The 16,352-nt window shown below is 44.5% G+C and overlaps 1 protein-coding gene across 9 annotated transcripts in view; it reads right to left on the bottom strand.

The window, feature by feature from the left end:
- KCNQ2 (potassium voltage-gated channel subfamily Q member 2) overlaps positions 1 to 16,352 on the bottom strand; it is a 139,148-nt gene that overhangs the window by 11,439 nt on the left and 111,357 nt on the right. For 4 of the 9 annotated variants that reach the window (XM_081867621.1, XM_081867623.1, XM_081867624.1 and 1 more), the window contains 4 exons: positions 14,451 to 14,674; positions 10,916 to 11,027; positions 8,542 to 8,673; positions 5,089 to 5,175 (listed from right to left, as the gene is read on the bottom strand). In XM_081867621.1, the coding sequence (XP_081723747.1) occupies positions 5,089 to 5,175; positions 8,542 to 8,673; positions 10,916 to 11,027; positions 14,451 to 14,674 (555 nt within the window). The remainder of the gene's footprint in view (positions 1 to 5,088; positions 5,176 to 8,541; positions 8,674 to 10,915; positions 11,028 to 14,450; positions 14,675 to 16,352) is intronic. The other 5 variants (XM_081867626.1, XM_081867628.1, XM_081867627.1 and 2 more) reach the window with 2 other exon arrangements.

Here is a 16,352-nt window from a genome sequence, read left to right as displayed (position 1 = left end):
GGCACAAAAAGAGAAAGAAAGAGAGAGAGAGAGAGAAAGAGATGAATTTTTAGAATGAAGGTATATTTTTTTAAAAAATTGCCTTCTGAGCACAATCCAGGCACTGGAGCGAACCCTTTTCATCCATATCATATGACTGGCTACTTACCCTCAGACTGGTTTGAAATATTTGTTAGGTTATCCCTGGCAACATGGTTGTTTGTAATGGGACAAATCCCCATGTTGCATGAAAAACCACCAGTCCGGACACACCTTAATAACTGAACTACACATTCAGAAATACCATGCATTTGGTGATGCCCTCCTGGAACTGTTCATTTTATTTTTTTAAATTTTATTTTTTTGCCAGAGTGGTGCATACTCTAGTTATCTCCCGCTTGGACTACTGTAATGCGCTCTACGTGGGGCTACCTTTGAAGGTGACTTGGAAACTGCAATTAATCCAGAATGCGGCAGCTAGACTGGTGACTGTGAGTGGCCGCCAATACCATATAACACCGGTCCCGAAAGATCTTCATTGGCTCCCAGTATATTTCCGAGCACAATTCAAAGTGTTGGTGATGACCTTTAAAGCCTTAAATGGCCTCGGTCCAGTATATCTGAAGGAGCGTCTCCACCCCCATCATTCTGCCTAGACGCTGAGGTCCAGCGCCAAGGGCCTTCTGGTGGTTCCCTCACTGCGAGAAGTGGGGTTACAGGGAACCAGGCAGAGGGCCTTATCGATAGTGGCGCCTGCTCTGTGGAACGCCCTCCCAGCAGATGTCAAGGCAATAAACAACTATTTTACTTCTAAAAGACAACTGAAGGTGGCCCTGTTTAGGGAAGTTTTTAATGTCTGATGCTGTATTGTTTTTAATATTCAGTTGGAAGCCACCCAGAATGGCTGGGGAAACCCAGCCAGATGGGTGGGGTATAAATAATAAATTATTATTATTATTATTAAATTATTATTTCAGAATGGGGGAGGCTGTGCTGATGGCCCCTCACAAAATAAAATCCCTGCATGGGGAATGCTTGCACATTACGAAGAGGGATGCCCTGGAACTATTCTTCACAGTCTCCGTTTATTTTTACTTATCAGCAGACTTATTCCACACAACCACTGTTTTATGCTCACAACAAATAGATGGACGAATTGAGGGAGAGTGACCGGCTCAGTGTTGCCCAGTGAGCTAGGTGGGGATTTGAACTCAGATCTCCTCAATCCTAGTCCAATGCTCTGCTAGCTTTCCCTGGTAAACAAATAAATAAGCACCAAATTATGTGATTCTCTTCTAAAGCCTGAAGTAGTGCTGTGCAAGGGGGACTGTGCCATGTGACTTTTCTGAAAGTGAAGTTCAGCTCTCCAATTCTCTTAATCCCTCTTGGTCCAAAGGGAATACCAGCAGCATACCTTTCTGAATTTTTAGTGACAATAAACGAGATCATGAAATGTGGTTCTCTATTCTGAACCCTAGAATTAAGATGCACTGTCAAAATAAATTTGACCTGTTTTGTGATATATGTATACACACACTCACACACATACATACATACATACATACTCGGTGGACGCTTGGGTTGTGAACGTGATCCGTGCGGGAAGCACATTCACAACCTGCAGTGCTATGTCTGCGCACACACGGGTCACGTTTCGGCTCTTCTGCACATGCACAAAGTGCGATTTAGTGCACAACCCGAAGCGTCTGTAACCCGAGGTGTGACTGTATATATATACTGTGTGTGTGTGTGTGTGTGTGTGTGTGTGTGTGTGTGTGTATCGCCACTTTCCTTCTTCACATTTTTAAAATGATGGTTTGGTCCACATGTCTCTGTCTTCAAACAACAAACAACAGATTCTTGAGGAACCCCTTTATTACAATAGGACTTCTCCAAGTAGGAACTGGATTGTGGCCAGTATTACCACCAGATTGCAAATCTGTCTAACCTACTCGCATTCTAATCCTTCAAAGGATTTATTTAGGGGCACATGACAGCTGATGTGCCCCCACTGGAATCTTTGATTTTGCTACTTAGAATGGGAGGTCCCAGACAGTCACCCATCACTTGGGTATCCAAATCTGATTTTCAGACCACCCTCCCATTTCAAAAAGCACTTGGTATGTGGCCAGGGAAAGCGAGTGTGGTGCTTGTTTTGAGAAACACAAATCCAGGCTCCCTTGGCCAAATGTAACATAATTCCTTGGATGCTGGACAATGGCAGCAAGCCAGGGAGATAAACAATGGGAGTGTGTCCAACTGGGTGTGAATGAATACCTTGTAATCCATTTTCTTTTCAACAGCAGCCTGCAGAGGACACAAATGAGCCTTGGAAGCCATGACTTGGCTACCAGCAATTTACAAATTGACATGGAATGCAATCTCTTCTCCAAAAACCTAGCACAGTTAAGCTAACTGTAGTCACTCAGGACTTTGGATTCACTATTTTAAACGAATCAGTTAACCAAGTGACAAACAGGTTGGCTAGTGAAAGAATCTCTTAAGGCCTGGTATACGCAAACAGTATATACCACAGAGCGGATCACTCACATGCCCTAACTCACTGCATGGGCCCAGTGGATTTCATACTGCAGCACCACAAGAATACAGTGGTACCTCTAGATATGAATGGGATCCGTTCCGGAGCCCCGTTCGCATCTAGAAGCAAACGTAACTAGCGACGGCACGTCTGCGCATGCACACATCGCTTTTTGTCGCTTCTGCGCATGACATCATTTTGAGCGTCTGTGCATGCGCAAGCAACGAAACCCGGAAGTAACGCGCTCCATTACTTCCAGGTTGCCGTGGAGCACAACTCAAACGCGCTCAACACGAAGCGTATTCAACCCGAGGTATGACTGTATTTTGTACTGTGTTCATGTATGTTGTTTTACACTGGTGGGACCTGCTTAGCCTCTGAAACGATCCTGTTTCACAATGGAGTTCTCTCACTGAGCTCAGATGCTGAGTTAACATATCATCTCGGGTGACGGTGGAAGAAGATTGGAAAAAGTTTAAAGTTTATTTATAGAAATAGGGTAAAATTAATGAGTGTTAGAAAAATGTTGGAATGAAATTATATGGCCTTAGTAGAAGTGTTATAAGGAGTTAAGCATAAATAAGTATTATAGTATTAATGGAAATAAGGTTAAAATAAGTTAAGATATTTATATGACAGAAAATAGTGAAAGATGGAAAGGATTTGCTGAAACAATTAATAGAAGTGGAATACAAAAAGGGAGGTGAGAGGAAGTCGATGAAACAAGGGAATGAAAGATAAGGCATTGAAATGGTATGATGTATGTTTTTAAATTGTTTTTGTTCTGTTTTATTTAGTTTAATGCGTTAATGTTGTGTGGTGTATTGTTTATATATTGTATTGTATTGTTTTTTCTTTCTTTTGTTTTTTTCTTCTTTTTTCTCCTTTTCTTTTTCTTCTTGTTTGTAAGGTTTAAAAGTAATAAATATTATTTAAAAAAACAACATATCATCTCGGGTAAGTGGTACCTGACAGCAAATGTCATGGGATGTGAATTCAGCTGGTGTGGTGGCCCGGATTGTACCGCTCTTCAAAAATCCCATAGTGCTATCTACAGTTTAGGAATGCTGAGTTTAGGAATGCTGGTATACTACTGATGGGGTCGGCGATCTGGCTCCTCCTGGAGCTGTGACATTCAATCGCTAACCGTTTTGGATCTCTCTGGTACGGAGCCAAGCTAAAGCCATGGCTGTGAGATACAACATATGGTAGAAGTCCATTCTACCATAACTCAGAGCAGGGGTTTTAGTGTGGCCGCCCATTCTATGAAGCAGAATTTGTGTGTCAACAAGCAACTGAAGACGTTTTTGTTCCAAGCTGAACAGGTCTCTACAATGGGAGTCTACTCTGTATTTCAAATTCATCTGTTGCTGTTTTTGTGTGTTATTCTCAACTGTTTTTAGTGCATTCTGCACTTCGCCTTGAGACGTATATGGAAGGCGATTGATTGATTAAGTAATTCATAATTAAACAGCAGTCTACATTGATGTAATTACAGTTTACAAGTTCTTGGTTGCACTAGATATAATTACTGTATTTAAGGATCTTGAAGCCTTCTTTAAGCTGCAGTTAAATGTTATTAACTAGAAATAAGTGAGAATAAACCAGGGGGTAATTGTAGCCTCTCTCTAGTACGATGCATTTAATATTTTATATGTATATTCAGGGAACCTTTTCCATATTGACTTGTCTGCCCACATACCCCTGTGTGTCTGCCATGAGAACGTTGGGTTATGTTGCATGGGCCAGCATCATCAGAACCACTGTTACTACTCCATGTGTGATGAGACCCCATTCAACACTCCCCTGCAATTCCAGATGAATGCATGCTGTGAGCAAGCTCTCGTTCAGGGAAGCTTCTCTGCCATTCGTAACCTTTTCAGTGTAAAACCTCATATAAGCTTTTAGAGCTTATTGGGAAAGCAATGTTCTACCATATTGTGCAGGAAGAATGTTGCAAACCAAAGAAACGTTGTGATTGGCATTATCCACAGGGCAATGCGCAACGTGGTTTCTCATCTCATCTATCGTAGAAGACACTTTGGGACACATGGGAATTATTGAGTTTTCCCCTGTTCACCGAAGAGAATGGGTCCAATATGGAGATCTGGATCTCAGCCTGTGCATAAGACTTGAGCCACTAGTTAAAAACCTTCTACAAGTATTTTGGCATCATTGCAAGCCTATCTGGGAAATTTCTCTCCATTAGAAGGAAACAGCTTTCCTTGTTCTAAATGAGACTGAAATTGCTGCAACACAAATGCCATGGCTTTTACCATCCCAAGCCTAAAAGCTGAGGGAGCCTCGAATGGTTCCATCAAAGGAAAATGATGGAAAATGATGATGATCAGAGAAGTGTCCTTTGGCCATTTCCGGGTTTGCACGGCTGTGAAGGCCCACCTTTGGTGTCTCTAAAAGTAAAAGTAAATTAAGCACATCCAGGAGAGCAAGCCATTCGGTGCAATATGCGTCAGCAGCACGTGACAAATGCCGTCATTTAACGTGGCATGAAAAGGGGTTGACAGGAAGCAAATGAATCAGGAAAAAGAGGCATTTTGGCAAGTCCTAACCTAGGCGAGTACTGGGGTGATCCTTTGGTTGAATACTTCTTATGCCGGGGAGTTGAAGGGGGCGGGGGACCCACAATCATATCTATCCTGGCGAAAATAAATGAGAAGAAAAAAGACACCAGCAAAATGCATAATGAAGCAACATGTCGGAGGAAAACTCAGTTGGAAAAGTTGCAGAGACAGGAAGAACAACTTAAAAGGAAATCAAAGGGAAAGAGAAGAAAGTTGAAAAAATTATAATCCGCTCAGAACAGAAGGCAGTAATCATACAACTTGATCATCTGGGAGCACACCAAATTCCGACATTTAATTGAAAGACTTGCAGAATTTCCAGCAACAATGGAATAGCCCTTCTTGTGTCGGAAAAGGGAAGCTGCTCCGCAATGGATAGGCAGCACATGCTACACAAGCTTGGAACGATTATGACAATATTCCATTGGAAATGTAGACTTCTCACCTGTCACATTACATGGAACACATTCTCAGCTGGTTTGAGAAAACAAGCTTTGAAGGAGGCAAACACACACCCACGGATGGGATGGGGCGAGAGACAGAAACAAGGCGTAGGGGAAATAATAACGTTACAACTTATGGCACACACCTCACAAGAGCAGCAACAAGTATCATGAGTGGTGAAGGAGGAAGTTGATAGGAGCAAACCCTCCCACACCCCACCCCACCCCACCCCAAAAAATACCCGCCAAAAAGACTGGGACAGTGCCCTTTGACAGATGAAATGTTCGTTTCAAGACAATTCTAAGCATCTCAAGTTCAAATGACACTTTACATGGAGTACAGCGTTTCTCTCTATCACATACATTAAAATTCAAAATCGGCTAGGGGCAAGTTGCGAACCTGAGCAGAAGAAGCGCAGAAAGAAGGCGCTGGACCCTTCCAGGAATTTTTCAGCTCAAAATTGCTTTTCTATACACTGTATGCTGCGAGCTTTCTTAGAGCTCTTTTGAGTCCAATGGGGGTTCTAGATAGAATTACCGCATCATCGGCATATAGCAGGACTGAAATATGCCAATCTGCAAGCTTCGGCGGGTGGAGTTCTGAGTCATTGAGTGCAGATACTAAGTTATTTAAATAGAAATTAAATAGTAGAGGGGCCAATAGGCCCCCTTGCCTGACTCCTTTGAAGGTTTTAATAGGGTCTGTTAGGTGTCCTAGGCAGCTGCACCTGACTCTAAGAGCCGTGTTTGCGTGCAATGCCTGAATTAAGAGCAGGAGCCTTCTATCTATATTGGTACCCTGTAGTCTGTCCCAGAGTCTGGTTCTGGAGACTGTATCAAAGGCTGCTTTTAGGTCAACGAAGGCAGCGTATAGTGAGGCCTGCCCTCCTTCTATACACTGCTTTTATTTGAGAAGAAGAAAAAGATTAACAAATTATTTATTAACATTTTGAAAAATGATCAATTAGGGTTTGTTTGTTTTTAAAGAAAACAATTTAAAAATCACCCATTGGGGGGAAAGATAAAGAACCCCCAGTTCTTTTCCCTGTGGGTAAAAAAGCAGGGCAGGGCAGGTGATGTTAAGCTTAAAAAAAAAAACAAAATGAAGAAGGGTGAAGTATTTCCTATAGCCTTTCTCTAGTCAGGATGGCAACTCGCCTGGGTTCATGTTGGTTTCAAAATGAAACAAAAACACAGGCCAAACTGTAAAGTGCCGTTTGACACTCTGCTAAACTTTAACCTCAGCTACATCGAGAGGAAACAGATAACCGTTTCTCCAGGGGACAACTTACCACAATGTGAATATCATCCTGCCAAGATGGGAGGGGAATTTTGCCCCCTCTCCTGCTTCACCCCGTATTTCAGAAATGTGGTAAATGCCCTCCCTGTTGACCAGGATGAAACAAACAACTGGTCTCCCAGCTTGTTTGCCTGGTAAACCACGGCAGTTCACGTGGTATGCTGGCTTTGGGGAAACACTGGTCCTCTAGCTCTTGATGGACTCCAACTCCCATCAGCCCCAGCCATTGTGGCCAAGAGTCAGGGATGATAAGAGGTGTAGTTCAGGAACATAGTTGTATTTGCACAATGAACGATGCGTTTCTCTAGTTCTTTTGGGTTCGGTTTTAGAGTCAGATGACGAGGCACAGCCAACAAAGCCAGCAGCAAGAACCGTGAGGACTTAAGAGTCCTCTTTGGAGTCATCAGTCTTCACAGACTGCTCTCCTCTGGCCAATAGATTCAAGCTATGCCACTAAGACACATCTGTAAGGGGTTCTTAGATCCATCCTGGCAAAGGAAGGCTGAAACATTTTCTCCACGCACTGATGCAACCAAGAGAGCGAACCTTTCAGATCAGCAGAATCCTAAATTGTTCGGTGGAGCATCTACTGAGCTATGGTGTCCACAGAAATAGTCCTAACACGTATCAATTCAGCGAAGGAACTCTTGTTACAGTTCTGATCTGTTTGCAATAACCTTGCAAATGTCTGACGGTTAAGTTAAAACCTTTCCAAGAACAGCTTATTAGACTACTGGGAGACAATCTTTGCAAATAGGGAAAAGGATAAAGGTATGACTACACTCAGATATGCAAGATAGAAAAAGGAAGACCTGTAGAGTTATAAAGTCTCATGCTACTGGGGACAGATGAATCCCTATGTTTTTCCATCTCTAAGTTAACAGTGTGTTTTGAATCAGTAGCCCTATAATTATATATATTTGAAGAATCCTCAATTTTCATTGGCTTTTCTTTGCTTCACTAGTCCTTTCTACAAAAATAATTTCACAGTTGCATAGCAGAAATACACTCAAAATTTCTCTTTCCCCAGTCCCCACACAGGACATACGGACATTTTCAGATTCCTTAAATTTCAATCTGGACTTCCCAATGAAAATAATATTTACATTACTCTTGGGAACCTTAATGCAGACCAGATTATGCAGTCCCCACCCGTTCTGGCAAGGCTGCCATTCTGAAAATACTTGAGCATATATGGATGGATCTGGGAAGGGACACTCACTGCTTGTCATACCCACTGAGACTCTGAAGAGCCAATCTGAGCCTCATGCTTTATACAGTGGTACCTTGGTTCTCAAACTTAATCCGTTCCGGGAGTCCATTCAACTTCCGAAACTGTTCAAAAACCAAGGTGTGGCTTCTGATTGGCTGCAGGAGCTCCTGCACTCAAGCGGAAGCCACATCGGACATTCGGCTTCCGAAAAACGTTCGCAAACCGGAACACTTTGCAACATTCGGGAGCCGATTTGTTCGGCAACTAAGCCGTTCGCGAACCAAGGTTTGACTGTACTACAAATCCAGTCCCTGCAACCCAGATATAAGCAGTCCTTACTCACACAAAAAACAACAACACCCTGTGGCTTTTTTCCTGGAGGAGAAGAAAGAAAACGTTAGGTGGGCGACGGTCAAAAAGGTCACCCTTCCACTTGCCCAATGGAGAGCAGGAGGCAGGAGGTTGAAAGAGGGGAGGACTCTTGCCTGGACTGGAGGTTTTTGATCCTGGAAAGCATATCCAAATGTCCCGCTGAGTACTGCTCAATGACGTCCATGACATCGTACGGCCTCAGGCTCTCCTTGAACTTCCGCTTGGAAACCAGAAATCTCATGACACTAGAAGGAAGAGAGTGACAATGGGCGGCCTGCAGCCAAGTGGGTATTACCTTCCCTCTGTCTCCTTCCCCAGCTCCACCCCCCAACAATGTATTCATTTCTGCCCCATGCAAATCTATACCCACCCCACTCTCTGTGCTTGTCAGACCTGGAGAGCTCTCCCACCTTGGCAGCAGCTCCCCTAGTGTGAAGGAAGATGCTGGGATTTCAAGGAGCTGCATGCATGCTGCAAAGACCAAGGACCAACCATGGCAGGGAATCATAGAAGGTACCTGGGGGTCATCTAGTCCAACCCCCTGCAATGCAGGAATCTCAACTAAAGCATCCGGGACAGAGGGCCACCAACCTCTGCTTGAAATTCTCCAATGAAAGAGTCTCCCATGAAGAAACTGTACAGGCACTATTGCTATAAACCTTGAAGAGGTCAGCATTTATTGTGGTTGGGGCTTCTTAAGTATGAATTAAGGGCACTGATTTAGCTCAGTTGGTAGAACATGAGACCCTTAATCTCTTTTTTTCCCTCCAAATTTTTTTATAAAAGATAAAGGGACCCCTGACCATTAGGTCCAGTCGTGACCGACTCTGGGGTTGTGGCGCTCATCTCGCTTTATTGGCCGAGGGAGCCGGTGTGCAGCTTCCGGGTCATGTGGCCAGCATGATTAAGCTGCTTCTGGCGAACCAGAGCAGCGCACAGAAACGCCGTTTACCTTCCCGCTGGAGCGGTACCTATTTATCTACTTGCACTTTGACGTGCTTTCAAACTGCTAGGTTGGCAGGAGCAGGGACCAAGCAACGGGAGCTCAGCCCGTCATGGGAATTTGAACCGCCAACCTTCTGATTGGCAAGCCTTAGGCTCTGTGGTTTAACCCACAGCGCCACCTGCGTCCCATAATTTTTTTTATAGCACAACTAAATAACACAAACAGAAAAACAAACAATACAAACAAATTCTTGTCTTATCCTTATTTTTTCTAAACATTGTTAGGTGAGCTTTCCCAAGTCCCCCTTATCTGATTTTCATTTTACCTCATCTTTTTTTATATAAATATTTATTAAAGTTTTTAAATATAAATGCACAAACAATAAACAATCTTACTTCTGTCACGAACATAATTTCATCACTTCTTTGGACTCCCTCGCGTCTCCCGCTCCCATTTACATCGTTAAAAGTTTTTTCCAAACAAATTATCAACTTGTTTACAATCTCATGTCCACTCATTCAAATATAATCTAGCACTTCTTCTAAAAAAAAATTATATTTTCTTTTAGTCTCATCATCAAATTTAAATCTAATTTAGTGGTGGCCAATTTTTTATAATCTAGCATCCTTCTTAACATTCAACCAAATTACAATGTTTTTGTAGATACATCTTGAATTTCTCCCAGTCTTCCTCCATCTTCTCTTCCATTTTACCTCATCTTTAGCAGTTCACATATATCATAATTTCTAGCCATTTTTTTTAACCATGCTTACTTTTACCATAAAAATCTTCACATTTTATCACTTACAAATAACACTATTTTAAAATACACTATCTTCTACTTCTAACCCTACATCCTATGAGACCCTTAATCTCAGGGCTGTGGGTTTGAGTCTCACACTGGGTGAAAGATTCCTGAATTGCAGGGGGTTGGACTAGGTGATCCTGTGATTCCTTTCCAACTCTAGTCTTATGATTCTATGACTTGGGCTCTTGGTATTCAAGAGGGGGGCTGGTCATTATGTTGTCATGGCTGGAAGGGACTATATTTCTTAGCATTAAGCCCAAACCATCATAGGACCTTGATCTACAGATATCTGTTTAACTGCTGAGTGTGGTCTCCCCGTTTTACTCCTTCCCATGCCAAACTGAAGTCTTCTCTCACCAGAAGGGGCTCATCGGGTGGGCCACTTCCTGGCAGGTGGGTTACGGGGAGGAAGTGTGGGGTGGGGTGGTTGGCACAGTGCAAGCACACCAGCGGAGCCTTCTGGCTTTTCTGCCAGTGCATCTGCACCGCGTTGACCTCCCTAAACCGCGTTGACCTCCCAGTAAGCAACAGAGACCCAACTGCCAGGAAGCGAGCATGGCAGGTCCAACTCACCTGGCCATCTGCTTCTTCCGTATTTTATGTGCGATGCAGAGCCATGCAGAATCCTGCCTGTAGCAACTGAGCCCCTGGCATTGTTCAGCACTGCTTGGACTTCCCATGGTCACGCTGCCCCCTTGTTTGCATGCACACATCCCTCCTCTCCCTCCCTTACCACACTGCCCTGATGCTGACTTTAAGGCCTGGTGTCAGATCCTCGGTCACAAATTCGCAGTTGCAGCTTTTGTTGTCGGCATCAGGCATATCTTCTCCAGGGAGGCAGGCATCTAGATAGAGGAAGGATAAATGCATAATAAGCTATTGCTGCAGAGAGTGACGGATCCCTGGCAAAATGTGCTGGGAATATAGCAAAGGCAAATGTGATTGCAGCTTATGACAACCTTTTCCCTTTCTCTTTAAGCTAGATTTAGATAGCAGCTTTGGATAACTGAAATGGATGCTCCCCCATCAGCGGCTCCAAAAATCTGCAGGCTGTGAAAAATATCTTCATGTATGCGACAACGGCTGCAAGAGTTTTAATAGCACAAGGTTGGAAGAACAAAGAAATCCCAACTAAAGAATCATGGCAAGAGAAATTGATGGATTATGCAGAACTGGCAAAACTGACACATAAGCCACGGGACAAGGACAACTGTGATTTCATATATGAATGGGAACCCTTTACAAAGTACTTGATGATGCAACAAAGTGAATCGGACTCCTTGGCAGGTTTTGAACAAACACTCACAAACTCTTTGTTGACAATAATCAGTTAGACAATTTATGGATTTATACAATTTTGTAACATGCAGAGAACAGTATTCACAGAGAAACCAAAGATTGGAACTGAGGGGAGTGGGGGGGGTCCTTTATGGGAGGGTGGGGGGAGGGAGGAAAATGGGGAAAATTAAGGGTGTGATATTTTTGGATAATATGTTTTGTTTAGGTTTCTAATAATAATTTATTTTTTTAAAAAAATCTGCAGGCTGGCTTACAACATTAAAAAAAAAATACATCCCTTCCAATTAAATCACATTTCAAAACAAGCATTGCCTCAGGGATAACTGGTCAAGAGCTACATGCTGGCAGTAATCACTACCCACTGCCTTGCAGGATATCTTCAGGAGAAGAAAGGGCTAAGGAGTAAACCCTACAAAAATCTGAAGAGGAGTTCCTGAAGAGGACAGTTGGATAGGGCCTGGTATGCCTCCTTCCAGCAACTCCTGCAGCTAAGCTGGTGCCAAACGTCTTGCTCTGCTTTCCTTTGGAACACATCAGAGAGGCCGAGAGTGTTAGTAATTTCATTCTCTCATTGCTGTTGGATCTCGTGATCCACTGTTTACATTCCATAGTGATAGGAGTGTGAAAACGGAACTCAGACACTGCACTTCCGTTCTGTGTGCTTTTGTACTTTCTCTCTTTGTTCTCTGCTTTCGGACGGACAGGACATGTGTGAAGCTGCTGCTCACACTCAGCCATGTTTGTTGTTTTGAACTGCTGTAAATAAAGAAACTTTCACAATGCCAAATACCTACAGCCTCACTTCTTGAGGATACTCTGCTATTGGTAATAGCGTGCCGACAGCTCCACTGGATGTGGGTTGCTGGACACTTGCATATGAGGAAAGGATGTACACAGAGAGAGAGGGGTCTTGTTTTCTGGGCAGCCCAGGACCTCCACACACACACTGCCCAGGCTTGCGCCACAGAGATGTCACCTGTCACTGCCTCTCAGCCTAACCTACCTCACAGCAGGCATGCCAACTCCTAGGTCTGGGAATGTTCAGGGATGCAGGAGAGGATATATTGTTTGATTATAGCCTTTCCAACTTGCGTTAACAAGTTCACAATTTAGCAGAGTAACATTCCCCTTTTTAAACTCACAGCGGATGCGTTTGCTCAGCCTCGCTAAAGCCTCTATAATAACTGTTCTGATATTTTCCCCTTATTCCCTCATAAAAGATAAGACACGACACAGTCTTTTATAAAAATGTAAAAAGAGTTTACTCACTCACATTCTGTTCACAATCAGATCCCAGAAGGCAGACTTAGCTTAGAAAAGTAACATATACCTGGAAACGATCTCATAAGGAGACAGTCCCTTTATCCTCTCTTGGCTGGAAGCCAGGAGAGCATCTTTGGCTAAGCAGATGTTGTTTCTTCGATGCATGTAGTCAAAGAGAGAGAGATGGCTGCCCTGCTTTGTGCTTTTGTCATTACCTGCACAGGTGAGGCCATGCCCACCTCTAGTCACATGCAGAGGAAGTCTGTCCCAGCCCAGAAGGAAACAGGAAGTTTACCTGCTGGCTGGACAAACATTCCTCCCCCTGTGTAAACATGTTCACTCTAGGAATGTTGTACTTGACTGCTCTTGTGTTTCACATCCCACACTAGGGGCAGGTCTTTGGGCGCCTCAAAATCTGCTGGCACAGGGCCAGGCCCCCTCAGTGTTGAGGGGGCAGAGGAGGCCTATCACCAAGCCAAGCACGGCATGGTTCAGGAACTGGCTCCTCCTGAGAATGAGAGAAGTTGTGCCGTGCTGGGCTCCATGCTCAGCCTCCTCCCAACACTGTGATGTTGCACGCATTATGTCGCATGCCGACACCATACATCGGGGGGCCCCAATCTTGGGTACAAGATGACACCTCTGCCACACAGGGTTGTGGGGATTAAATGAAGTGGCAGAGAACCACTGACATTGCCTTGAACTCCTGGGTGGGGCCGGCAGGGTAGAAGTGGAGGAGGACTCTCAGAGGAGGACTGCCTGCTGAGAGCCTGGAGGGCTCTGCTCTTGCCTCTCTCCACCTGGCCTAGGGTGGGGCCTGACAGGTTCACAAGGACTGCAGCTGCTGCTCAGCAGAGAGGGCTCCTCTTTTCAATTGTTTATCATTTTTATCTGTGTCGTTTTAAATGAGACCATCTTGGCTGTGAGCCCTGGAAGACCTGCACCCTGCCTTGCTGGCCTTTTCCCATCTGGCCTGGGACAGTGGAGTGTAGACTGACTCCAGCTACAAAAGCTGAGGCTGTTGAACAGATTCTTGGGCTGGAGCATTGTTTACAGGGGGCTGAGAGAGCTTGTTGCTGTTATTGTTATTGTTGTATCTTTAGTGTTAGATCTTATGATTTATGTGGAAATTGTTTGGTTGTGTACTTTTTGATGTGTTTTATTTATTGCTTAGGGACGCGAGTGGCGCTGTGGGTTAAACCACAGAGCCTAGGACTTGCCAATCAGAGGGTTGGCGGTTCGAATCCCCACAACGGGGTCAGCTCCCGTTGCTTGGTCCCAGTTCCTACCAACCTAGCAGTTCGAAAGCACATCAAAGTGCAAGTAGATAAATAGGTACCACTCCAGCGGGAAGGTAAACAGCGTTTCTGTGCGCTGCTCTGGTTCGCCAGAAGCAGCTTAGTCCTGCTGGCCACATGACCCGAAAGTTGTATGCTGGCTCCCTCGGCCAGTAAAGCGAGATGAGCGCCGCAACCCCAGAGTCAGCCACGACTGGACCTAATGGTCAGGGGTCCCTTTACCTTTATTTATTGCTTATGGCATTTGTTATGTTTGTAATTATCTAGATCTTGTCATGTTGTAAGCCATTTTGAGCAGGGTTTCAACTATGTTAAGGCAGCATACAAATAAAATGATGATGAAGAAGCATGGCTTATAAATGCAAAGAATGAACTCATGATAAATCACAGCACCCTGAGCTGCCTCACCTTCTGAATTTTGACGGGACGCAGCTCCCTTCATGCGGAAAGCCTGCCTCGCTCGGCTCCTGTCTCCGAAGCTCCAGCTCTTGGGCACTTTGCTGGGACTGTCTTCGATGCTCTGGTCCGCACTAGGGGACCTCCGTATCCCCTGGGCCTGAGGAGAACCTTTACCTTTTGTGGCCGCACCTCGAGGGCTGGAGAAGACACGATCTTTCAAGCTGACCTTTTGACTGCGCACAGAGACAAACCAAGACAAGAGACCAAAAAAAGAAAAAAGGGGAGGGGGGAGACAAGCAAGGGGAAGTCACTCCAAAAACACCACGGCGGCTCCCCTTCAGCCATTCAAAATCGATTTGTCTTTCAAAGCAGCGGCGGCTGAAGCGGCGGCAGTGAGATGTGGCTTTTAAAACACTAGACCGGTTCGGAAAAAAAGGAATTTCGGGGAAGGTTTCCATGGCGATGGATGGAGATGAAGTAGGGGGTCGTTAATCGAGAAGCGTCGATGAGAAATGGACAAGTAAACAGAAAGTGGTCTTGGGATGTGAGGGGCTGTCAGGGGCAAATGGAAAGGTGAGGGGCACAAAGCGGTGGGGTACGGTAGCTGTTGTACACAGGGGAATGGGGGTAAGGCTCAACTCTTCAAAATCTGGACCTTGATCCTTGTCTGAGGGGGATAGTGAAGAAAGACTCTTCCGAGATGTACCTGACAGAAACCATTTCTGCCAATATCAAAGTCTAGAGAGCCTGGAGCAAACAACCAGGTTAACACGATGTGGATGCAAGACTTGAAACCTGCCTGATTTTCTCACTTGCTTTGTGAAGTGGGAGAAGAAGACCTTAGAAAGTGGGTAACTGGCTTCATTACCCATCATGCAAAGTTCTCTGTCAAGGCCAAGAAGGAGGCAGCCATCTTGCATAGCATTTTACGCATGCATTCTGTCGGATGGCTTTGCCCTACCTAGTTCAAAGGTATTTAAGGGCATTTTGTGAGCTTGATCTTTTAGGACGGTTATTGTATTTTATAGATTTATATGCTGCCCTTCATCGTGAGATCTCAGGGCAGCTCACAGAATAAAATGCAAGATAAAAACATGAAAACAAGTGGAGCAAAACAGGGAAACGATAACCGCCACCCTTCCCACAGACACATATAAAAGGCTGTAGAATATTAGTCAGCCAAAGGCCCAGTTGAAGAGGAACATTTTCGCCTGGCACCTAGGATATCCAAATCTTCCTGTACGCCAACTTTTCTGCTTTTTCTTCCTGTTCCCCCACCTTCACCAATATCCGCTAGACTATTCTACGTTGATAACATCTGCTTTCCTGCATATAAAAAGTAGGCTACCTGCGCACAATCGCATCATCGTGGGTTTCTGGGTCAGATTTCCCACATTACATTACTGAACATTGAATCCCAGAGTTATGTGCATCTGAGAATTCAGCTGTGCTGTTATTTAACCTCCCACCACCACCACCACATTAAGTGCTAAACAGTTCACCAGCATGAAAGCCTTTCATGGAAAGACAGAATAAATTCATGTAGGATGTTTCCTGGTGGTTACTAGCCATGATACCTAGAAGTACTGCATCTTTGCCCAGAGGCTTGAAGATGCTAGAGGTTAACAAGGTAATGCTGTCACACTCTCTTTGTCAGCTAGAGCCAAAATCCAGAAATCAAAGCTCTCCCGTTTCATCGCTGCTGCTTCATTGCTGACCGGACAAGAGACAAGGCTTTCATTATATATTGATCAGGATCCTTCCACGCTAGCAGGACCCCCTTCCATAAGGCTGCTGAAGAGGAAGAGGTGAGACCACAGGAGCTCTCCATCAGCTCAGGTGACTGACCAGCAACTCCTCCTGTCTTTGAACTCTCCATTCCAGCTACAAGATTGCTACAAGAACCCTATA

The sequence above is a fragment of the Podarcis erhardii genome, assembly GCF_964252035.2.
Source record: "Podarcis erhardii genome assembly, chromosome: 6".
Taxonomy (NCBI): Eukaryota; Metazoa; Chordata; class Lepidosauria; order Squamata; family Lacertidae; genus Podarcis; species Podarcis erhardii.
Note: the sequence above shows the minus strand (reverse complement) of the source record. Positions and strands in the feature narration are given on the sequence as shown.